Source organism: Rhinoraja longicauda, chromosome 5, assembly GCF_053455715.1.
Source record: "Rhinoraja longicauda isolate Sanriku21f chromosome 5, sRhiLon1.1, whole genome shotgun sequence".
Lineage (NCBI taxonomy): Eukaryota > Metazoa > Chordata > Chondrichthyes > Rajiformes > Arhynchobatidae > Rhinoraja > Rhinoraja longicauda.
The window spans coordinates 19,486,225-19,512,856 of record NC_135957.1 but is presented as its reverse complement, the minus strand read 5'-3'; the positions used below and the strand labels follow the sequence as shown (position 1 = coordinate 19,512,856).

The 26,632-nt window shown below is 42.3% G+C and overlaps 1 protein-coding gene across 1 annotated transcript in view; it reads right to left on the bottom strand.

Annotated features, from left to right (window-relative positions):
* Positions 1 to 26,632, bottom strand: part of LOC144593848 (protein eyes shut homolog) — a 348,998-nt gene that overhangs the window by 287,582 nt on the left and 34,784 nt on the right. The window contains exon 5 of the mRNA XM_078399967.1: positions 16,368 to 16,513. Within this exon, the coding sequence (XP_078256093.1) occupies positions 16,368 to 16,513 (146 nt within the window). The remainder of the gene's footprint in view (positions 1 to 16,367; positions 16,514 to 26,632) is intronic.

Sequence of the window (26,632 nt, the reverse complement as noted above, 5' to 3'; positions counted from 1 at the left end):
GTTCAAAGTTTAGATAATTCTGAGCACTGAACTGTCGCAGATCCAAGGGAGGAAAATTTGGAAGCTACCACGGAAATGGATTGTCAAAGGCATGTTGGAAAAGGGACTGTTGGAGACATGTTGGACTCAGTGAAATAAGATACCATGGAAGAATTTAATTTATGGCTATACATGTAAAGTTCCTGTACATATCTGTTTTGTATATAAAGGGGGATGTTATGGGAATAGCGCACCCGGTGGTGCAGTACCGGGGATATATTACCCATGAGGCTGTAGCCAGAGTGATCCTGAATTAAAATGGCTGAACCCAAGACTCGAGTGTAAAGCCTCTGTTAATTAGTTGTGTAGCTGTACTGTAGCAGGTTACAGAAAGGAAACACACTAACAAAACAAGAGAGGCAACTTTTTCCACACATAAGGTGGGGCATATATGTAATGAGCTGTGAGAGGAAGTGGTAGAGATGGGTACAATTGGAACATTTAAAATACACTTGCACAGGTACATGGATAGCAAGGTCTAGAGGGATATGGACCAAGTACATATCCTCAGACTAGTTTGATTAGGCAACTTGGTTAACATGGATGAGTTGGCCAGAACACCCTGTTTCTGTGCAGTATGGCTCTATGACTCTATGACTCCACAAAACCCTTTGGTCTCTTCACTCTCTCCTCAGAATCAAGTGCTTTTTCTCTTTTTCTTTTGCACTTGTATGAAGCACTTTTGAACATTAAACATGACCTCCATCAAATATGTTGATCTCTGCAGAAACATCACAGTCGAGGGAGACACATTTACATTTCAAGCATTCAAATCCGTGCGACTTAAAAGTGATCACTTAATTACATGTGACTGGCATACTCCTCAGCATACACCTCGGTTCATGGTAACCTCACTGGGTACAAACTTACTTTGGCTACATTGACAGACCATAATAGAGAGTCAATTGAAGAGAATACAAAAGGGGCTGCTCTGCCTAACCCTAAATTTACCTGAAACTTGTTCAGTGTGCTGCAGATACTGCTCCGAGCTCGAAGCTAGTGAGTTCAACATAATCGATAAAAAATTGGGTACAATATCTATACTGACCGTTCAATATGTCACTGAGGGTGTGCAGTATTCTGAAAAGGTGCCACCTTTCAGAGGAGACATTGGATAAAGACACCAATCTCTTTCAGCTGAATGTAAATATTCTCATGGATTTCTTTAAAAATCTAATGCAAGTGTTTTCTTCAACGGCCTAGACAATATGTATGATGCAAGCTGAGGTACAGAGTCATAGAACTGTAACAGCACAAATTATCTTTGACTTGTAGAATCAATACCAAGTTCTTGAAGAGCAATGGAAATAATTGTGGTTTTCAGAAGGAAACCGGATAAGCATTTGAAAGAAAATAATTTGCAAGACTCTTGGCAAAGAGTGGAGACAGAGTTTGGCATTGGTATAAAATCTTGCTGAAGTAAAGGAAAAGACCCAATCTCACGGAATAGTGGAGGATTCTTTAAGTAGCGTATTTTCTGTTCCTGCTTCCATTTCTTACTTTCTTGAAAAACAGGACAGGAAACAAACATAACCAGAGAATAGCTAAAAGCTGTCAATTTGGCTGATGAAAAATTGGCTAAGATCCTTCAGGCAAGAGAAACCTACTAGACACTATGTCGGTTATCAGACCTACAGAAGGTACATAGTTCAGGAAAGTCAGGAACAGAGCAATCTCCTGGATCGATCAATTATAAATTTGTTTGAATGGGCTTTCCCAGTTTGTACCAATCTCTCTCCAATTTACCTAAAACTCGTCTGAGTTTTAATCCTAAGAGATCAGATACTCTGAGCTGGGGTGGGGAATATACAATATACGTTAGGCTATATAGACGTTCTTTACCTGGTTGTTTCATCACATATAAAAGAGTTGGTGGACACAAAATGCTGGAGTAACTCAGTGGGACAGGCAGCATCTCTGGAGAGAAGAAATGGGTGACGTTTCGGGTCGAGACCCATCTTCAGCCATCAAAGAGTTGGTTGATGTTTGCTATCTGAATTGATTTTGCTTATCATTAAGCTTTGACGTGGGCCCTGTCTGTTTGCTTTCAGCAAATCCTCAAACACACTGTGGAATCTGTAAAAAACATACTCTGTCCTGATGGGAAGAGTGATGGTGCACTCATGGACAAGAAGATAATTAACATTTTGTATTTCAACAAGGTTGTTGGTGCTTTTCTATGAGGTCCACATAGCTAGCGCTTTAACTGAGCCATACTGAATTAATGAATCAATTTCTATTTTAATAGCTCTGCACAGAACCAGTAAAGTTGTATGACTTCACTGAACAAAGGCAAATTAGTTACAAAAATGTAATGCCATTAAGTTATTGCGTGGGATCATTTTTGATGTTGCATTCACCACCCCATGCTGAAACTGTTTTATGAGCTTTATTTAAAACATAATTTATTGCCTTCTGGGGATTTCCAGGCAGAAGCAGATAGATTTTAGTCAGGTGACGGCCCTGATCTCCATGAGCTTTCAGTACATTGATTGTAAGAGCCATATTTCAGTTTGCCAGCACTCCTATATATGACAGACACCCTACAGTAATGGCTGTACTGTGTACCAACTACAAGAATGGAACTTTTCTTATGGATGGTACACAGTAGTGTCTAAAGTACAAACACTTCCAAACCTCTCGCCGAAATGGGCAATGGAGCAGACACACGGGAGTACCATCACCTCTTCTTCTGCGACACACTGGCCTGACTTGGAAATAACCTACATTCCTTCATCGTTGCTGGTTCATGAGTCCTGAAATGGCTTGGAGTAAAGCTCCAAGAATCCTCTATGATTCAGAGATCTTGATGACTCAGAATTTGGACTGTCAGGTAACATTTTCTGCACCCCCTTCTGGCTCACGAGGGCTCCAGTTCGCACGCTCCCTTCTAACTCATCCCAGCTCCAGTTCCCATGCTCCCTTCCGACTCACCGGGCTCTGGTCCCGTGCTTCCTTTCACTCACTAGATTAAGTTTGCGTGACCATTCCAAGCAGATGGGCACCATTTCCTATGCTCTCCTTAAACGAACCAGAGTTCCTTTCCCCGCGCTCCCTTTAAATTTAGCAGGTTCACTGCTAAATTTATTGTACTCTAAGGCAAATATAAAAACAAAAGTAATTTTAAAATGTGATGGATAACATCTAATAGTCTGGAAAACTCATCTGGAAAACTCATCCATCAAAGTCCCAAACATGGCAGATTATTGGAATTTTACGGTAATGGGAGTGCCTTCACCATGCAAAATACAAAGATTCAGGAAGGTAACACAACCTGACATCGATAATGGTAATTTGCAATGGACAATAACTGTCAGCAACCTCTGCATCTGTAGGATGAATACACGCAAAGAACAGATCAGCACAGGAACAGCCTCCTCGGCCCACAATGTCCGTACCGAACATGATGCTAGGTTAAACTAATCTCCTCCGCCTGCATGTGATCCATGTCCCTCCATTCCCTACATTTACATATGCCTATGTTAACACCTCTTGAATAGAAAAGATAATTTCAAACTTTACTTCAAATCATGTCAAGGCATGAGTGAAACTCAGACTTCAGCCAGATTGAGATCGTACTAGAGACTGCTCTGCAGAATATGACAACATACTACCAACAGAATTCCCTGCGTCCAAACCTAACAAAAACGCAAAGCGCAGCTTTCCACCTCTGGAACCAGGATGCGAAACATCAACTGCAGGTGCGGTGGAATGATGTCCTGTTGGAACACTGCAAAGCCCCAAAGTACCTCGGTGTGGTCCTCAATTGCACGTTATCATATCGCCAACATGTTGAGAAAACCAAGGCAAAGGTCAACACCCGGAACAATGTCATTGAAAAACTGGCAAACAGCTCATTTGGAAGTGACCCACAACAATCCTCCGCACTGCAGCCCTGGCGCTCTGTTTCTCAGTGGCAGAATATGCAAGCCCCGTCTGGAGCCACTCTAAACATGCACGCAAGGTGGACTCTGCAATGAACACTGCCTGCAGGTAAATCACAGGATGCCTGAAGCCGACAAAGGTTGAACATCTGTACGAGCTGGCTGGCATTGACGAACCATCTCAAAGACGTGATCACCCCTTGCACAATCACCAACTTGCCAAGAAAAGCTTGAAGAGTCGGAACAGCTTCATGGAACGAGAGCCAACTGTACCAGGTACCAAAACCAAACAACAGATGGCACCAGGACACCACCTGCCTAATACTACCTGCAAAGCCCTAAACCGCCTACGCACTGGAGTGGGACATTGCGGACACAACCTGAAGAAGTGAGGCTTCTCGGACTCTGACAAATGCAAATAGGTACAGACAATGGCCCACCTACTGACGTGTGGCGGAGAGACGATATCCGCAGAGGCACAGATGTGGCACTGGCTGTGGCAAAGCGCTGGCAGAACGTCGTCTGACACACAAGCGAAGCAAAGTGGAACAGGAAGAGGCTTCATTCTTCTGCTTTGAGATCTTAAGTTCAAATGCAGTTCAAAGTGAAGAGATTGAAAACATTACATTTCTGATGACACCAACATTCCCTCCCGGCTCATTCAACCAAAACAACCTGCTTTCCTGTTGCGTTATGGCAAGTGTCATGGAAGAACAGCTGTTGCTCACACAGAAGATAAACACAAAATCTTGGAGTAACTCAGCGGGTCAGGCTGCTTCTCTGGAGAAAAGAAATAGGTGACGTTTCAGGTGAGGGGAAGGGGTGAGGGTGAGGGGGAGGGGGAGGGGAGGGGTGAGGGGGAGGGGGGGGGTGAGGGGGAGGGGAGGGAAGGGGTGAGGGGAGGGAAGGGGTGAGGGGAGGGAGGGGGGTGAGGGGAGGAGGGAGGAGGAGTGGGAGGGGGGGAGGGGGGGAGGGAGGGGGAAAGGGAGGGGAGGGAGGGGGGAAAGGGGGGGAGGGAGGGGGGGTGAGAGGGTGCTGCACCAATGCAGGAGAGGTTTGGGCCCAATGGGTCCACTGGTCTAGTTATTTCTATATTTACATGATCAACACCAGGAGATCAAATACATTTGGAAAGGAATGAAGTAGCGAGTGGAGTGCATTCCCAAGGTATCATATTTTGTGGGGACCACTGGATGAAGCAGGGGGACCGAATATTGTTTCTATGTTGATGTGATCAAGTAACAAACTCATGCCCAGCTGTAGCTGGTAGATTAGGACCAATTTTACTGCTCTGTATTGCGCAACACCAGGCTAATATGCTGGTCCGCAAAACAGTATGGCTGCTTCAACATGGTGAGTGTGCCACCACCAGATTTGGGGACAGTTTCTTCCTAGCAGTTATCAGCCTACCACAAACAGAGAGCAGTGCTGAACCACTATCTACCTCTTTGATGACCCTCGGACTACCCTAGATCGGACTTTGCTGGCTTTACCTTACACTAAAGGTAATTCCCTTATCATGTAAATGGTAAATGGCTCGATCATGTATTGTATTTCTGCTGACTGGTTAGCATGCAACAAAAGCTTTTCACTGCAGCTTGATACAGACAATAAACTAAACTAATCTGAACAATGGACTACCTGTATCGCCTTATCTTCAGGAAGTGTTTGCAAGCTGTGAAATGTGGCTAAAGAGAGGATCAATGTAGTACAACATGGTCATGGTCAAACAGCCTTGTTGTTCAGCTACCTCACACCAAGCAAGGTAAAGTACCAGATGTTGAGAAAAGGGACTGCAGATGCTGGTTTACAAAACAAACACAAAGTGTTGGAGTAACTCAGCAGGTCAGGCAGCATCCTTGGAGAATATGGATAGGTCAGGCAGCATCCTTGGAGAATATGGATAGGTGACATTTCGGGTCTGGACCTGAAATAGTCTGAAGAAGGGTCCCGATCTGAAACGTCACCTACCCATGTTCTTCAGGGATGCTGCCTGACCCATTGAGTTTTTATAAATACCATGTGTCCATTATTGACCTGTCACCAAGGAGAAGAAACAGAAATAAAACAATGTATTGGAATGATGTCTAGAGCGGAGACAGATAATAATTTGTCTAAAACGTTAAACCCATTCTCCAGTGGTAAGTGGTAAAATCTACTTGGTGCACATACTAATGTAACCTCAGCGGGTCATCACTGCTACCATGGTTCCATGAATCAGCTGCATTGTGTCTCTCCCAAATCAAATAAAGATAATATGTATATCTGTAGCAAGGTCATCTTTATACCTTATGTACAATTCAGTATCAAGAATGAAATCTGTGAGCTAGCGTGAGTATAGTATATTTGTCCATATTTATGTAAATGATCACATATGTAAGTGATGCAATGATGTCTTCATATACACGATGTGTGAACATATGTTGATTATTGATTACCTGAAGTCTACACGTCCTGAATCTCCTGGTGTCTTTTAGAGGTTATTATAGAAAGTATATCCTGGCTCTAGCCTGGCTTACAAACCAGCTGTAAACGCACTGTGCCAGATGATGAGGATAGACGCAATAGAGAATATGTTTCACCACGAGAAACCATAAAAAGGTTTCAACGGAATACAAATACTTATGTGTACTGAATGACTGAGCTTGCAGGTCCTCTCGAAAATATTGAGATCATGAAGAGCTCTGTATAAATGCAAGCCTTTTCTTTTACATACAGCTTGGTTTACTTTTAAAGAACTTATGATGGTTTTCCTTGCCCAGTATAAGGCACAATTCAGAGGCTTAAGTGCAATTATGAATGTCAATTTACCAATAAGCAGAATCAAAGATAATCACGTGTAAAAGTAAAAGACTTGTTGGACCTAATTTGTTATTGATTCAGTAGGAGACGGTGGTGTACAGCACATGCCGAGGTGCACGTAAACTATGTTGTTTCAGCATTTATTTACAACCTGTAATTATAGAATTACTACATTACACACAGAAGTTGAAAGAGCTTTGAGGAGTTTGCACTTGTCTAAGTGAGCATGCAACCAAAATTTAATATGTTCTCCCTTTTAAGTAAGCCAATCTATTGTCAAGCTCAAGATGGTCTCTGCTTATTCACTAAGGAAATAAAAGAGCATCCTTTAAAACATTGGGCTCCACACATGTACATGCTTGCACTCAAAACACAAATGCACATATACAGGCACAACAGGTTTACACACTGCAATATATTCATTTGTAAATAAGTAAATGAGGCACATAAGCATGCGATCATCATCAAATGGTACTAAAGTAAGCACAAATTAGTTGATGAGCATCTTCATGCTCCCAGTCTCATGGTGTTATCACGTAACAGGTTCAAGAAGACGAAGCATGCATTCTCTGGAGATTAGAAGAATGAGACAAAATCTCATTGACACTTGCCAAATTCTTACAGGACCCCAGCTTTCATGCATGAAAGGGGTAGTGCCGGCTGAGGAGGTGCCAATTAATGAGTCAGAATTTCAGAGTAAGGGGTAGGCCGTCTCGAACAGGGATGAGGAAAAAAATCTACATGCAGAGGGTGGTGAATCTTTGTATTCCTTTACCCTGGATGGCTGTGGAGGCTTGGTCCTCGAGTTAATTCAAAATGAATGTTAATGGATTTCTGGATATTGAGGGAATCAAATGCTATGCAGAGCGTGCAGAAAAAATGGCACTAAGGTAGAGGTTACTGAATGGTGGCTTTATCTTACAAATACACAACCCGTGGTGTAGGCAGTGAAAATAACCAGAACACTTAAATGGTGCTTGGAAAAAAGAAATTGCTTTGAAGCACCGACTAAGCATTGTCGACAGCTGGGTCCTTGAAATTCTGCATTGAGGGAGATGAAGCCAGCTCGACATTGAAGTCGGCCATAGGTGCAGAGTAAGCAGAGGGCAGACACACAGAGAGTGGTGCAGCACCAGTGTTGTGGGAAGAAAGGGAATGAAATGGCAGCTCAATCACTTTTGCAGTCAGGGTGCAGAGAAAGGGCAGAGATGTTCTTTATTGCCAATAGTATTCTCCAAGCAAAGATCACACTGAAGGCATGCAGTAACTGCATACTGCTGTGAGAGTGTCATGAGGAGTGACAGAGTTGAGTCTCGAGACCTATCGCAGGTTTACTAATCTGGTAGCCTCACAGAGAGCCGGAGATGTAAAGAAATTGGAGGATTATTTCAATTGTCCTATTTGAAATTGCAGGGAATTAGAAGCTCAGCACAAGGAATCAAAGTGCAGGAGAAATGGCCAGCAAAGAAATTGTTGCATTATAGGATTTATCCTCACGTCGCAAGTCTTATGGATTATTAAACTGCCTGCTGTGCGACTGAGTCGAGTGGTTAATGTGACCAACTCATTCAGCTCAAAGTATGTGGTACATTTCACCTGAGCTGCAAAAAGTGTTGCCTCGATAGAAATGGCAACTGAGAATCCCAGAGAATTTCATCATCACCAAGTACTACCAATGATGGCAGCTTAGAAAATTGAGGAGATTCAGTCTGTAGACAAATACTCTTAAACTTCTACAGGTGTACAATAGAGAGCATATTGACTGGTTGTATCATGGCCTGGTTCAGCAACTCAAATGGCCAGAATCGAAGAAGGTTGCTAAATGTGGTGAACACTACCATTACAATTATTGACCTCCCCACCATCGAAGGGATCTACTGGAGTCGTTGCCTAAAAAAAGTAGCCTGCATTGCATACCTGCCATTTGGAAGAAGGTATAGGAGCCTGAAAATTGTTCAGGTTCACAGGCAGCTTCTTCCCAACAACCATCAGTATTTATTGAACACGTCAAGCTGCAATCAAGCTCTGAATGATGTAGACTTGGAGGCTTTATTTTTATCTTAGCCTTATTATTGTGTTTGTTTTTTTATATACTGAACTTTTTTGTCCTTTATTAATGGTGTATACAGAGTACAAGGTTTATATATCTGTTGCGCTGCTGCAAGCAAGAATTTCATTGTTCCATTTGGGACATATGACAATAAAACACTGTTGACTTTTGACTAAAACTGTCACCTAAGAAACCATTTGTAATTTAAATGTTTTTGCAGTATTATTTCAGAAGTACCTAAGGATTGTACCGTGGCTAATTGTTCCCTACATGTTGCAACAACATGTGATGTTAAAGGCTCCAGATGTCTGTGGAGAAAGCACACAGTACCAATGTTGCCTTGGCCCTCTAAGTTTATCATCAACAATGGACTGTGTTAGTTTAATTTAACTTCTATTCTCCAGTATCTTAAAGAGTAATTATGAAGGATAGAATTCTGACAGATGTATCACAAGGAAATTGTCCTTCATGCTGTGATCTTTTAAAGGGAGAAATTCCTCCGGTAACAGCATGGGAAAATGGTGCTGACGTGCCGTGATCTCGTTATTTGGGATCTCTGCTGTTAAGCATCTTCAGCTCCAGAGGTTACAGAAAATTCTTGTCAGGATGCAGGCATGCAAGGTAAAGATTCAGTAATATCTGTGATAAAAACATCCTATCACCAACACTTGGCCTTCTCCAGGATGTAAATTGAGACAATCAGCATGGCAAGATGTTTTCAGATCTCTCGCCCATTGAAGGAGAAGGTTACCACAGACGACATTGCTGGAAGCAGGTGATGCAGACAGGATGGAAAAAGTGCAAGGTCGAGCAAGTTCTCAGGACATACTTCCATCTGAGAGATGAACTGGATACCTAAAATGATCTGACTCTCTGAGGCGAAAGAATAATTGTCCCTAAGCTGCAAAGGAATAGCAGGATCAAACACATTTATTTCTCACATTTTGGAAGAAATTGTCGCCTCCGCAGAGGAAGAGAAAATATCGACTGACCAAGGGTGAATAGGGATGGTCAGTATCATTGTGCAGAAATGCAAGACCTGCGGTTCTCCAGAAAGGAACTGAGTAAAGGATGGCACAGTAGTACAACAGTAGAATTGCTGCCTTACAGCACCAGATACCCGGGTTCAATCCTGACTACGGGCACAGTACATTTGTACATTCTCCCTGTGACCTTGTGGGCTTTCTCCAGCTGCTCCAGTTTCCTCCCACATTCTAAAGACGTGCAGGTTTGTAGGTTAATTGGCTTCTGTAAATTGTCCCTAGTGTGTCGGATAAAACCAGTGTACGGGTGATCATTAGTCAGTGTGCACTCAGTGGGTTGAAGGGCCTGTTTACACGCTGTATCTCTAAACTAAACAAAGAAAATATTTCACTCTGACTGAGTCCCAGAGAGACCTTGGGTAAAAGTCAGGTGAGCGCTGGTTCACCTGGATGGAGCGAAGCGTGTCTGGTGACAGTTGATTACCACTCTAATTTTGGGGTGCCACATTTCTTAGAGAAAATCCATTTGTCACCATACTCCACATTCCATTTGATGTGAAGTTATGGCAGAGGAACAATTGCCATCTCGGGCAGACCATGGTGGTGGCTTGTTTATCTGGTTATGGCTGTGAAGATGCCAAAGGATGCAGCCTTTAAATTGCAGAGCAAGAACCCCTGGACACAACCTCAAGCCCCACGAGACCTGCAACCATTCAGAGCTAGGTTTGCAAGATCACTTTGCTGACTCTCGGTAACTCAGTGACCTTGTGCCAACATAAATCACTTAAAAACAATAGTTTCTTTGCAGATGCACAACAAATGCTTGAGTTAAGGATCCCAACCAAAATGTCACCTATTCCTATTCTCCAGAGATGCTGCTTGAACCACTGAGTAACTCCAGCATTTTGTATTTTTAGTGTTAGTTTTAGCGATACAGCAAGGATCAAGCCCTTCGGCCCATCTTGCTCGTACCGACCAGCAATCCCTGCACATTACATTATCCTGCACATACTCGGGACAATTTACATTTATACCCTGACAATTCACCTACAAACCTGTACATCTTTGGAATGTGGGAGGAAACTGAAAATCTCAGAGAAAACCCACGTGGTCACGGGGAGAACGTACAAACTCCATACAGAAAGCACCCAGTCAGGATCAAACCCGGCTCTCTGGTGCTGCAAGTGTTGTAAGGCAGCAACTCTACCGCTGTGCCACCGTGCTGCCCTATCTATCTTCAGTGTAAACCAGCATTACTGTTCCTTCGTACACAGTTTCTTTGGATGCCTATTTTCTCCTAGTGGCTTTTCATTACAAAGGGAAGAATGTAACCTAGATATCATTTGTAATATTGGTAGTGTACCACTACAGCATTGTATCCATGAATAATTGGACTCTGTTGAAATAATGCTTTGTCTGGGAAGCTTCTGTGAATCTGCTTGCCTCTGTGCAGCAAAGACGTCGCTAAAAACATGTCCTTACTCTCAGTAAGGTCAACTAAATATATATTTTTGGGTTTGTTAGTTTAATTTGCCTTATATAATCCAGGAGCCTGAGAAAGATACTGAGACAACATTAATTCGCACAGCACCCATGCACTCACCTTGTGCCACCTTCCCAGCCCCTTCAGTGGGAGATTGCTTATTGAAGTATTGAAAGTGATAATGAATGGAACCTTCGCAACTTTCTCCCTTGGTTACAGCAGATGATTAGTGATGTGTCAGTGCAGGCTGCCTCTGGGATGAAGCTTGGTAAGTTTTAAAAGTTTGTGTAAATGTTCTCTGGTTTGTTTTATGTGGGGGGTGGGAGAGGGGGTTGGGGGAAACTTTTTTTCAATCGCTTACCTTGCCGGAGATGCGATTGTTTTCCGGATTGTATCTCTGGTCGCTCTGCGGCCTAACATCACGGAGCTGGAGGTCTTGCCTGGGACTGACCTTGAGTCCCCTCGGGGGCGTGGACTTATCATCTGAGCCTGCGATCCCTTGCCTGGGATCGACGCTCCAATGCAGCCTGCGGACTTTAACATCAGGAGCTCGCAGTCTCGGGTTGAGACCGATCGGGAGTTCCGAAAGCTGCACGAGGTTCGACTGGTCCCGACCCGGGGTAGATCGCCGGCACGGGGGAGCTGAGATCACCCCCGATGAAGGAGCTTGATCGCCCCGACGAGGAAGGCTCGCCGCCGGTTACTGGATTAAGATCATCGCGTCAACGGAAGGTTAGAGCCCCCGACCGCTGGAGGACAATGAAGGGAGAGATTGAACTTTTCTTTCACCTTCTATCACAGTGAGGAATGTGGAGGAGTCACTGTGGTGGATGTTCATGTTAAAATGTATTTTGTGTGTCCTGTTGCTTTTTATCATTATGACTGTATGACAAATGAAGTTCCTCGTATGTTGCAAAACATACTTGGCTAATAAAGTTTTATTGTGATTGTGATTGTGATTTTAACCTACATTTTCCATATCAGCCTTTTTATTTCTAATTAGGCAATGTCTAGCAGAGAATTAGAAAGATAAGGCACTCTTCTTCCTCATATCTACTGATAAGTAACACAAGTGATTTAGGAATTTCTTCTGTGCCCTGACCGACTATTCTCTGATGGTGCGTGAGCTGACAGAACATTCATCATTGGTGTCATTGATGGTCAACCATGAGACTGGCAGTCGTAAACAAACATCATACTTTTAAAAAGTAACAGTTCAGCATTGGCTTATTTAAGATTTTAAAGCACTCTTCTTCTGTTTTTGGCCTTGGTTTTTTCCAAATGATGAGGCTAAATATGATCTGTAAAAGTGAACTAAAACAGAGGACAGGTGATGAGATGTGTTTCTGGAGAGAGAATGGAGAATATAATAAAAAAGATGAGTCTGCTGCCCCTATCATAACTTGTACAGGTTTCTGGTTCCCAGAGCCTTAGTTTCAAAATTTAAAATTCTCAATCGTCCGAGAGTCATACAGCGTGGAAACAAGTCCTTCGGTCCAACTTGCCCATACTGACCAACATGTCCCATCTACAATAGTTCTACCTGCCTTCTTTTGGCCCATATTCCTCTAAACCTTTCCTATCCATGTACCTGTCCAAATGTTCCTTAAACCTGCAGATAGTACCTGCAAAATCCAAGTCGAAAATCCCTTCAGCTGCCCAGATCCCAAGGTCTGAATTTCTTCCCTGCTTGTCTAAATCTCTTTCATCCTTTGAGGTGTTCCTCAAAACCTACACTTTGATCAGCTTTTACCTGTAAGATATTGCACAATTCTGTGAATGCTCCGAGATATGCCATCCAATATTATACTGTAGCTGCAAGCTCTTATAGATGCAATATCTTGTCGAGCCAATCTTGTCATATTTCTAAATGTTCTTCCTGCCTTAAGGATGTTTTAAGGGATCTTGTGAGGAGGTCAGCCGGGTTTTATTTACCCAAGAGACCTTTTTTTCCTCTAGATTGGTCACCTATGTTTTAATTTGCAAAATGTATGTTTCATTCACCTTAATTTCCAGCAAGGGGAGGAATAGCTGGATAAACATGTTCCTTGTACATGGAAGCAAAATATAACAGATGTTGGAAATTAAAAATAAAAGTTGGAATGAATCATCAAATGTAGGCAGCATCTATAGAACGAGAACTCATGACAATGTTTCAGGTCAATGATCAGGTCAGGTGTCAGGTGTTATGGGGAGAAGGCAGGGGAATGGGGTTAGGAGGGAGAGATGGACTAGTCATGATTGAATGGCAGAGTAGACTTTATTGGCTGAATGGCCTAATTCGGCTCCTATCATCGATGACCTTATGGCCTTGCATCAGAAATTGTGTGAGGGAAAGGTGGGCACAGATTCCAAAATATAATTTCTGGCATCAAACTGGTGCTACACTCCCTAATTTCAAGTTCTTCCTATTTGTCTGGCAGATGAGAGATGCAACCACGCAGTCCTGCTCACGAATGTGATAGTTAGTACAGCTTATGTCACAAATGGATGCATGAATTCTGCACATCATATTGGGACCAATTTAATGTCTCCAATGCCTATAAAATTATGGGATAACAAACCAAATCTTGCAGCTTCTGGACGCAGCCGGGAAGAAGATTCAAGCCATTTTGTGCAGTTTCAATGTTAATTACATTCTGTCAATGGGGAAAGAAAGGGAAGGATTGGAGAGCTGAAAAATATGCTTTGATTACAATGTATATTTATGCACCTGCTTTTGATTTAAAATGCTCCCTCAGGGTAAACTACAAGCGGCAACAACAATAATAAAATAACGCAGCTCTTATTAACTGCTACATATTTTACCGTAATAACTGACATATTGATTTGAATGTCTGTCTCTTCTTCATTATTCAAACGTGTGATTGCTAAATTCTCAGTGAATGAGTGCATTTTCCATCCCTATAAAATACTGACACAAACCCAATATAAATGGCTGCATTGCGCATATATCATTCCATGCATCTTTTAATCGTCTCGTCAAGATATTTTTGTAAAAGGACTTTGAGATGTCTTGCCACTAAATTGCTTTTAACCAGAAGAACTATTAGCATGGGAACGCTGCCAAATTTCAGAATATTGAAAATGGATGACTTCCCCATCATCGACCTCCCTGCAGCTTAAGAAAAACGAGGGTGTTCTGTATCTAATTGCTTTGACACTCTCCACTGCAAATCATACTTGTACAGGACACAACACCAAACAACACGTTATACTATTTTTTTCAGGAGAGAATGTAGACATAACATGGCCCCTTTCAAATCTGCTGCTTTCATTGTACCTTGAATCAATTCATCTGAACACTCCCAAAATCAAAGACATGAAGCAAATTAAAGTACGGATACACATTTTTGCCTTTGGACTTAAACCGAAAAAGAGAAAATCTAAGATTTCAGTCCGGAATTGATTATTCCCTGCAGGCTTTTGTCTAATATTTCAGAAAGCTGTTGAAAGAACATTATAGCTGTACATTCCCTGGGTAGGTGTTCGGTGGAGGAGTTACTATTCTCAGCAGAGCTTGGGGAAATGGAAAGTAATAATTTGAGACGTACTGAGCAGGTGCCCAAAATGAAATTTTCCGTGTTGGGAATTAGGATGTCCATGTCAGACTCTAATCTCAAAAGGCCCATGTTCTTTCAAGCTCCGTGCTCTTTCAATATTATTAATGCTGAATTGAAGGCAGAATGTAAGAGGAAGGAAAACCATTTCAATGAGGTTGTGAGAAAAATGCAGCAATGAACCAGTTAGTTATATTAATCTTTAAACTTAAAAAAAATATTTTAATCAACAACAACATAAAGTGTCTTTAACAGAGTGAAGGTGCTATTCAGGAGCTTCTGCAACAAAAAATGATGTCAAATCACATTGGGACTTCTGCAAAATGTGGTAGATTATAAGGAACAACGATAGAGATAAGGAAGCTTATGCTTTGCCACCAATGCTGAGTGATGAAAATCAAGATGCATAAGTGAGATGAACAAGAGTCATAGAGTCATAGAATGATACAGTGTGGAAACAGGCCCTTCGGCCCAACTCACCCACACCGGACAACAATGTCCCAGCTGCACTAGTCTCACTTGCCTGTGCTTGGTCCATATCCCTCCAAACCTGTCCTATCCATGTACCTGTCTAACTGTTTCTCAAACGATGGGATAGTCCCAGCCTCAACTACCTCATCTGGCAGCTTGTTCCATACACCCAGCACCCTTTGTGTGAAAAAGTTACCTCTCAGATTCCTATTAAAAATTTTCCCCTTCACCTTGAACCTATGTTCTCTGGTCCTCGATTTCCCTACTCTGGGCAAGTGACTCTGTGCATCTACCCGATCTATTAATCTCATGATTTTGTATACCTCTATAAGATCTCCCCTCATCCTCCTGCATTGCATGGATAGAGACCCAGCCTACTGCACCTCTCCCAAGAGCTCACACCCTCTAGTCCTGGCAACATCCTCGTAAATCTTTTCTGAACCCTTTCAAGCTTGACAATATCTTTCCTATAACATGGTGCCCAGAACTGAACACAATATTCTAAATGCGGTCTCACCAATGTCTTATACAACTGCAACATGACCTCCCAACTTCCATATTTAATATTCTGACTGAAGGCCAAAGTGCCAAAAGCCTTATTGACCACCTTATCTACCTGTGACTCGACCTTCAAGGAACCATGCACCTGTACTCCTAGATCCCTCTGCACTGCAACACTACCCAGAGACCTACCATTTACTGTGTAGGTCTTGCCCTTGTTCGACATCCCAAAATGCGACACCTCACACTTCTCTGTATTAAATTCCATCAACCATTCCTCCGCCCACCTGGCCAATCAATCCAGATCCTGCTGCAATCGTTCACAACCATCTTCACTTTCTGCAAAACCACGAACTTTTGTATCATTTGCAAACTTGCTGTTATAGTTAGTGTTTTCAGATATTTGTAAAGTACAGAGATGAGAAATCTTGTGGTCGTGGAGGGATTTTAAGTCATGAAACCAGCTGGGCCTGGCTGTCCGACATCGTGTGCCGATGCATCCCTATGCATGGCGTTTCACGAGTTGCATATTTCTGTACAAGAGAGACTGCAAAGTGCTGATGTTGCATTGACATTCAGACAGCGTTTTTCTACCTGTAAATCCATGGGGACAGAGACACTGGAAGCCTCCTGGCATATTATAGCAGCTGCCATTGTTCAGACAAGGTAGAAGTTCGCATTCATTCACATCCAGCTCACATAAAATCCCGTGGTATCCCACTGTACAATTGCACTGGAACCTGAGGGGAGAAATGCACAGCCAAGCACAAATTACATCAATAATATCAATCAACCAAGCGTGCGCATCATAAAGATACCTTTCATGTTATCCAACTGCACATTGATTTAGGGCTTGGGTCTATTTACATATAGAGGTGGTATAATTAGCTGAAACTTAATTTTTTATTTGGACTACTACCAGCGCAAAGTTAATTTGTTCCAGACATTCCCTGTCTTTCAACAGAGGTTGTATCGGACAGCAAGTTAACATTACAGTAATTTCAAATCACAAAAACTACAGACTAAGATTGGATGGAATGCCTTTGTGAGTATTAATGGTTCTGTCTTAATTCAACTTACTCCAAATCAGACTACTCCCTTTATGCCAAGCCCTGTTTCAAGAGTAGTCTCCAAGCCAGTGTTGCATATATCACACACTCATTATTCTTAAAGCAATTAGACATTTTTCCACAAATTCAGTATTTCGAAGGAAGAGTAACATCTAAGATGGGTGTAATGTGGGAGAAAACTGGAGCACACAGAGGAAACCCACGCGGTCACAGGGGGAACAAGCAAACTCCGAGTTGGACATCGTGCCAACACCAGTTGCGTCTGAGTCAGGTGGTTGCAGATTGAAATCTCAGTTCAGTGGGAACAGATATAAAACACTCCAAGACCACCCTGACGATGGGTCAGAGACAAGAGTGCATTGCATTGAGCTACTTTCGCCCTCTGGTAAGAAGGTGGCTGACAGCACAAATGTGTTAAATCAGAAATGTTTGCAATTTGTACATTTTAGCGAGAAAATTTAATTAATTTTCACTGATGAGGAATGCTGCCTTATCAGAGGTGCTGTTTTTTGAAGGAGACATGAATCAAAGAACTGTGGCAGCACAGTGGCACGATAGTAGAGATACTGGTGCCTTACAGCACCAGAGACCCAGGTTCGATCTTGACCACAGGAGCTGCCTGCATGGAGTTTGCAGGGTTCTGTATGTGACCTCGCAAGTTTTCTCAGGGTGCTCCAAATTCCTTCCACATTCCAAAGACATGCAAGTTTGTAGGTTCATTGGCTTCTGGAGATTGTCCCTTGTGCATAGGATAGAACTAGTGTACTGGTGATCGCTGGTTGGCATAAACTCAGTGGGCTGAAGGGCCTGTTGCTACACTATCTCTAAAAAACCGTGCTGGTTTGTAGGTTAATTGGCTTCTGTAAATTGCCCCTGTGTGTCGAATGCAAAATTGGAATAATATCAAACTAATGTGGGTCATCAGTGGGCCAAAGGCCTGCTTCCATGCTGTATCTCTAAACTAAAACAGTTATCCTCAATGCTTTGGCCATCATTTACCTCTCAACAGATTTTCCCGGTTTATTACAATCCCATTTTTTAGAGATTGCAGTGTACAAATTAACCTCTGTTCCCAACATTGCAGCAATAACTACACTTCTAAACAATAATTAGCTGTGATGCCCTGTGTGGTATCCTGAAGTTATCAAAGGTACAATATAAAAGCAAGTGTTTTCCTTTATCTATATTAACTTTTCTTTTTTTGAAGCTTCCGTTTAGATAATGTTGGAAGGCAGGTATAGTCTGTGACATCATTTATTAATGATGTTAGTGGTTTCCGATAAATCCCATGAATGTTTACAGATTCACTTACATGATAGGAATTACACTATAAGCATTAAAGTTAAAACTTCAAGCACATTTTATTTGCTTATTTTCCACTCTTGGGGCTATTTCTATTTGAACAGTGAGTACTGGGGAATTCAAGCAGGAGGTGCAATTGAGCTTAATAAAGTCGATGTTCCCACAGCTGTTTATGCAGGTGCGAGTCTGCTTATTCCTCACTGTCAGAAGGGCAGTAACACGTAGGGGAAAGTGTGGATTGGAGTCAGGGCTATGTTGTGAGGTTAAGTCTCTGAATAGCACTCCACCAGAACACAATTCTCCCTCCTGAGAGTGTTGAGGGCACAGGACTGTTCCCTTCAGATATGCTGCTGTAAAACAGATTAATGTGTCTGGCTTGGATATTCCCACTGATTTTCAAGAGTTGAGCAGATTTCATGGCAATTCCATTTCAAGCTGCAGCTTCATCTTTTTGTATTTGTAAGTGTTCGTCCAGGAGGTATCTATTCAGCTCATCATTGCAGCCCTATTATAAAAATTGTTTCTAGTTGGTAGGATAGGGTTAATGTGCAGAGATTAAGTTAATGTGCAGGGATTAATGTGCAGGGATCAGTGCAAACTCGGTGGGCCAAAGGGCTTGTTTCCACACTGCATCTCTAAAACTAAAAACTCCTTCAATCTAGATGGGGTTTTTTCCCCTCACACTTGAAAAGTCAAATGACCCATTAATTCTATGCCAGCCCTTAAAATAATCTCATTTCCTTGCAACCGATCCTGTAACACATGTCCATCATGCCCATGAAGAAATTTCCCAATGCAAAACGTTCCCTCCATTCTCCATTTCCTCCACAGATGCTCTCTGACCCGCTGAGATATTCACGTTTTGTGCTTTGCTCAATATTCTAGCATTTGCAGTTCTTGCGTCTCCATTAACATACCCTGATTTTTCACCAGCCACTGAATCTAAGGCAATTAACCTCACAGTTCATCTTAGTCATGTGGGAGGAAACCTGGGGGAAACGCTCACGGTCATGGGAAAAACATGCAAACTCCACACAGACTGCACCAAGATCAGCTTTCAAACCAGGTCACTGGAGTTGCACCACCTGGAATCGATGCAGTCTGACATTAGAGTCTAAACCTCTGAGCCTTGGAGAGTCTGAGCCGGACCCCTCCAAGGTCAGAACATCCTGTCCAAGAAGCAGTACGCAACACTGAATGAAATAATCCAAGTCAGGTTGCTTACACAACCAAAGAAATAAAGCAGGTTAAAACAAGTTCTGAAGATGAGTCATAGAGTGATACAGTGCGGAAACAGTTCTTTTGGCCCAACTTGCCCACAACGGCCGACATATCCCAGCTACACTGGTCCCACCTGCCAGCATTTGGTCCATATCTCTCCAAATGTGGCCTATCTATTTACCTGTTTAAATGTTGGGATAGTCCCTGCCTCAACTATCTCCTCTGACAGCTTGTTCCATATGTCCACCAACCTTTGTGTGAAATAGTTACCCCTTGGATTCCAATTAAATCTATTCCTCTTCACCTTAAACCTCTGCCCTCTGGTCCTTGATTCACCTACTCTGAGCAAGAGACAGTGCATCTACCCGATCTATTCCTCTCATGATCTTAAACACCTCAATAAGATCACCCCTCATCCTCCTACGCTCCAAGGAATAGAGCCCCAGCCTACTCAACCACTGCCTATAGCTCAGACCCTCTAGTCCTGGCAACATCCTCGTAAATCTTCTCTGTAGTCTTTCCAGCTTGACAACATCTTTCCTATAACACGGTGCCAAGAACTGAACACAAATCACTAAATGTGGCCTCGCCAACGTCTTGTACAACTGCAACGTGAGGTCCTAACATCTATACTCAATATCTGGCTGATGAAGGCCAATGTGCCAAAAGCCTTTTTGACCACCCAATCTACCTGCGACCCCACCTTCAGGGAACTAGGCACCTGCACTCCTAGATCCGTCTGCTCTGGAACACAACCCAGAGCCCGACCATCCACTGCGCATTCCATTCATGATGGAAAATTTCAGAGTTTGGAAACTCCTAATGAGAGCATTTTCTGCTGATGTTTTCCTTTTGAAATTGATTGAAAGATCCAGCATGGAAACAGGCCATTTGACCCACCCACTCCACACTGATCACACTTTCACACAAGTATCCCACTTTCTCATCCACTTCCTACACACAATGGACAGTTCACAGAGGCCAATTAGCCTACAAACCCAGCAGGTAGGATGTGGGAGAAAACCAAAGCTCCCATAGGAAACCCACACAGTCATGGGGAGAAAGTGCAAACTCCACATGGACAGTACTTGAAGTCAGGATCAAACCCAAGTCTGTACTGCTGTGAGACAGCAGCTCTACCTGATGTGCACCTTGAGATTCACCTTAAGGTTAGAATTCCTAATACACGTGCATTATCATTTGGGTAACAACTATTAGATTGGCTGATAAATCTACAACAGCTGATATTTTTCCAAAGCTAATATCTTTAGCATTTTTCCAGTCTCAAGGAAGGCCATATTTCCTTCCCTCCACAGCATTTGCGTGGCTGCAAGGACTTCCTATTTTTGCAATAACTAATAATCATAACTATAAAAGTTACAATTATTTAATTTTTCTCAAAAATATGGGAGTTTTCTCTTTTCAATGGCCCTGCGCAGCGAGGATAATTTAATGAATTCCCATATTTTTAAACCCGTGGATCTCGCAAACATCATGTTGTTAATTTGTGGCAAATCACAGCCAACCTCGGTGTACCTGTGATAATAAGGCTTAACACCTTTTAAAGCAGCTAAAGAGCTAGTTAATTGGTATAAGTGGTGACATGCTTGTAGCTCAAGCAAAGGTACAACTTCAGCATCTTACCAGCATTTGCCTTCCAGAGGATTGACAAATGTGGAGGTTATGTACTAATCATATACCTATATGGTAATAATCGTGGGAGGTAATTATGAGTGGATGCATTAAAGACTTGGAAAACGAGGTCAGTCGTGACTGGATCTCTTGAAATCCGATCATTGCCAAAGCTGGTTGGGTATATTCTGGTGTTGTGATATCCACCTTTTGCTTCAACTATCCCAGATGGAACATTCATTCTTACCCCAACCCGCCGTCCTGCCTTTGGCTGACTGACACATACATCCAGTCTCGCACCACTCAGCCTTCTTTCAAATACAAGAAAAAAATCAGGAATTTAAGGCTTGCAAGAAGGCCATTTGACCCTCTGTGCCGATGCCAGAACAACAGAAGGAATCACATCAAAACAAGGTCTCAACTTGAAACGTCACCCATTCTTCTCTCCTGAGATGTTGCCTGACCCGCTGAGTTATTCCAGCATTTTGTGATACCTTCGACCAGAACAGCAGTCATCACTGCTAGACTGGATAACAATCAAACAATATTGATTCCCACTTCCATTACTTTTGTAATTAATATTCAAGAAAATGGAATGAAAAGCATTTATTCTCCAATTCCAAAATGGAATATTTTCTGAATTATTTGCAGAAGTTTCTTGCAGATCAGTCAGTAATTACTCCCAACTTTGATTTGCATTAAACTGCAGTGGAGAACAAGTCAAGAACTACCACATAAAATTCATCAAAAGCATTGAAATGAATCTATTGCCCAAACCCCAAACGAACAGCTCAGTGTTGTATTTAGACAGGGATGCACTGCAGTTGAATGAACTCCATTGAACAGATTATCTGGTCACGCACCTTGTGTCTGCTGGTTCAGGGAATATGCTGCACAACGATTGGATGCCAAGTATGGACTACTATTGTAAATTGGCCACAAGATGCAGCCAATTTACTTTCATTCTCTCCCCCCCCCCCCCCCCGTCTCATCTTTGCTAAAAAGGAAACCGCAGCCAAAGCAGACTGTTCTCAATAACCTGCAGCAATGGACCTAACTTCAATGATTTGTGATGTTGGTGAGGCTGCATTTGGAGTACTTTGTTCAGTTTGTTCAGTTTTGGTCACCATACTGTAAGAAGGATGTCATTAAGCTGGAAAGAGTGCAGAGACCATTTGCAAGGATGTTGCAAGCACCTGAAGAAGGGTCCCGACCCCAAAAAATGGAACCATTGACTAGTTCAATCCATCCAATCAATTATCAGTTGGGAATATGTCAAACTATCCAGCCCCTTGATGCTCATCAAAACCCCTGACAAAGAGTTGGAGCTCAATAGCTATTGTGATGATCCTTTTACCTCTATCAACTCATGAGATGACATGCTTTTATATTCTAATAACTCCTTACTTCCCACCTGCTGAAAGTAAAATCAGGCTAACAAACATCCAATATTATCCTAGAATTTCTAGGAATTAAAGATTTATCTGCAAGAATCTTCTGAAAACAATTTAAAAAATATTCAATTTTGGAATTAGAGAACAATGCTTTTCTTTCCATCTTCTTGAATATTGATTACAGTTGATTTCAGCAACTCTCCCAGTATTACTTATTTTGTACTACTCTCTCTCTCTGAATTTAATACAAGGCAACTACCAAAGTTAGAGACCTTATATCAGAGGTCATCTTGTGGTATCTTGTGCCAAAGAACTTCACAGTCTAATTTATAGATAACATAAAGCTACCATTAATATGTAATCTACATTTTTTTTGGCAAGAGTATTCCATCACAGTCTTGGCTTGAACTGTTTGGATGGGGGGGGGGGGGGGGGGGGGGTCAAGTCAGGTGACAAGTCACAGTCGTATTTAGGCTTCAAAAGTACACCATCATTTGTACTTTATCAGCAGGTGACAACTACCAAAGCATCATGTGGGTTAAATTATTTTGAGAGCTCCTCACTCTTCATATCTCCAAAGCACAGCCAGAAATATTTTACAGCTTTATTGACAAAACATCTGCTTGCGTTATTTTTACAAATCCTGCTACCAGTCATCTATCACGTCAGTGAAAATAAACACATTACAAGTGTACAAGAGAAAAATACTCTCTGTCCTTGCTATCCTTGGCACCATGTCCCACAGAAATTAAACACACTGCAACTCTGACACATTTCAGATCACGCGACATCTCTCACTTCAAACATTTATACAGATCTTTACTTTGAACATGCTCACATTCCTGAGCAGCAAAACCAAATGAAGGTCACTTGTCCAAAGAAATCCTGACTCTTGCCAGTCTAGAATTTGAAGCCGAGCTTTCAGTTAATGCACAGGTTGAAAATAACCACTATTGGTGGGAACTCCTGGGAATTACAAGAGGTACCAGGTGAAATCTTCCCCAAGAGTGCAGTCCAGCTTGCAGGAGGTATATATAGCAGCCTAAAGTCTCACACCACCAACTTCAATAATTCAATGACAAAAGTTCATGAACAGCTTCTTTCCTACAATTATCAAGCTCTTGAATCTACTACACAACCCCAATCCAACTTCTCAACAGAACATTACAAGCTTCTCTTGCACTACCAAAGGATTTGTTTTCTAATTGTGTATATTTTACAAAATACCTTGTTTTTTCTCCCCACTGTCTCATAGGAGAGTTATGTATAATCTATGTGTAATTAATGTTTTGCGGCATTGTCTGTGCTTACTTGCCTGTGATGCTCTGGAAACTAGATGTTTTTTTGCACCTGCACCTCACCCTACATGTACAAGTGACAATAAACTCGATGACTTGCATCGGCACCCGAACCATTCACATTGAAATGAATGTCTGAAGGAGGGTCTCAACCTGAAATGCCACCTATCCATGTTCTCCAGTGATGCTGCTTGACTTGCTGAGTTATCCAGCACTTTGTGTATAAACCATTATCTGCAGTTTCTTGTTTCTAAGTTGAAAATGCCTTTTCTACAAAGTGGCTAGAAGTATGGACTTAGCAAGGTGGAAGGACTCAGTTATTCAAGGATGTGATTGAAGTACCCTTGAAGAGGTTCAACATACGCATTGTTTGGAACTTCTGTTCCACGATCATTCGAAGTGGAGATGAAGCATATGCCAATTGTGCATAAGTGGCAGAAGGAACACATCACCTCAAGAAAATCTGCTCGTCTGGTCAGTGAACTCGTAATTCCTGAACTAGTGCAGAAACCTCCTGAACCCCATCTGCAGGTTGACAGTAAGCTGCCATCTTAGCAAAGGTAAAGACAGAATGGCCCAATTGTCCAACCACCTGTGGTATTCCTTAACTGGCAGGCATCTCTTCAACAAGTCTCCAGCCGTTTCTCCCAATTCCTGTAATGGGTGAGCAACCCAACTCTGTGCATGGGTACTAAACATGCATTAGGTTTGCACGTGGATTGCTTCACATGTGTGCACAGCTTGCTTCATGTGTTAATCTTCATTGCAGGACGAGATCTCCCTGCACAGACTAACCCTGCACACACGACCTGACACGTTGTCCACAGACTCACTCACTCTATTACAGGAGTACATCAATGGAAAGCAAACCTGATGGAATGAGAATCATACAGCCATTCAGCATGGGAACTGGCTTTCCAGCCCACCAATCGCAATGAAGAGGAATTTCCAGTGCAGAAACAGTTCATTTTGTCCATCTGTTCTTTACATTCCACTCCAGCCTCCTCCCACCCTGCCTCATTTCATCCTATCTGCTGTGTTAAGTTACAAGTTCAATGGCTGAACAGGGTTCAGGTGCCAGGGGATCTCTTGCTGGAAAGGTGCGAGTGTGTAAGTAAATAAAATAGCCACTCAGGCTGGCTCCAGTTACCGTCTGCAGTTGAGCAGATGGCTTTTCATACAGGTGAAATTACTGTTGCAAAGCTCACTGCCCATTCCTACACCACCCACATCTCATAATACCTCAAAAGAGGTCTATCTTTGCAGAACAAAGGCACTTGCCAGGTTCAGTGGGAGTCTCTCTGATGTTGCACCAAAGACCACAGTGGCAAGTTAATAGCCAGGTGACAATCTGGTAGGATTGTGGTCACTACCCCCAACCCCTGAACATGATTCCACATACAACCTATGTTGGTACCTGTTGGTAGCCTCTGTCCAATGGTTCTTCCATCACAATCAGTGATGCACAACTTGTAAAGAACACATGCTTACTGTAAAGAATCCTAGGCAGAGAAGTCATGCAAGTTTGTGCAAAATCGTGCAAGTTTCCAGGTCAATTGAAAATGAAAACAAAGGACTTTAGATATTGAAAATAAAAATCATTTCACAAATATACAGCAGAGGTACATTCCGAGAAAGGTTTTCAACAAGAATTATTGGTTCTCTTTCTACAGATGCTGTCAGACTAAATAAGTGCTTCCAGCATTTAGAAACACGGAACCGCAGTTGCTGGTTAATACACAAAAGGACACAAGCTGCGAGAATAACTTAGTAGGTTAGGGAACATCCCTGGAGAACATGGAAAGGTGACCTTTCAGGTTAAGACTATCCTTTCAGATTCCAATAAGTGACATCTTGGGTTGATATGAAGAAGGGTCAGAGGGAAGAAAGGTCTCAACCGGAAATGTCACCCCCAGGGATGGGGCCTGACCTACTGAGTTACTCCAGCACTATGTGTCCATTGGTGCTTCCAGCTTTTTCTATTTTTACCCCAACTCCAATTGCCCTCAGTTTCCTGCTCAAAAAAAAAAGATTACCCTTCAGTGTGTATGCCTACATATACAAAGAACAAAAACGACCAACTGGCATCTGGAACCCAGCCCAGGAATGCATTAAAGCTGCTGAAGGGGCAGGAGTTACATATTTGCTAAAATAATCACTCCAAAGAAAAATAAATCACCCTTTCATATGTTTATTTTAAAGAGTTATTTAGCAATAAGAAGTTTAATTTTCTTCTTGATCAGATTTCCGTTAAGGTTTGGGAAAATAAAATGCTTAGTATTTATCCATCTAAATCTCCACAAAATGTGCATTAAAATCCAGCTGCATGCAGGAGTCAAGCAGTGGAGCATCAGGCATCAGGCACAGACTGCTGTGTTAATCTTACTATTTTCAACAACAAACAAAATAAATTTGAGCAGTTCTGCCTGTGGGGCAGAGTTAATGAAGCAGAGAAAACAGACTGGTAAAGAGCTACAGCTGGAAGCATAAGACACGAAGCAAATGAAGAGATTTGGAAGCTGTGCGGGTGGTGGAAGATCGCCCAGGATTTTGTAACTGGACTGATTAACTACTGCTAGTTATATTTCATGTTTTTATGCCCGAGGGATCCTCATGATGACTGCCCTTCAATAATGTATTCCCTGACCTGACTCAAGTAATCTCATTGTCGATGACCGCTACTACCGGAAGTTAGAGGAAATCACTGGAGAACATTTGATTAAAAGCACAGACATTGTGGATACAGTCATGGTGGGCCAAAGGACCTGTATTAAGTAGACTATTCAGCTACTCTGTCGTTCTATTTAACCATGGCTGATCTGTACCCCAAATCCATTCACATGCAGTCACACTGCACATATTCAGACCATTTGACTGCTGAGTCCATGCTGACCATAGAGCACCCATTTACAGTGTCCCCACATTCATCCCATTTCATTCTC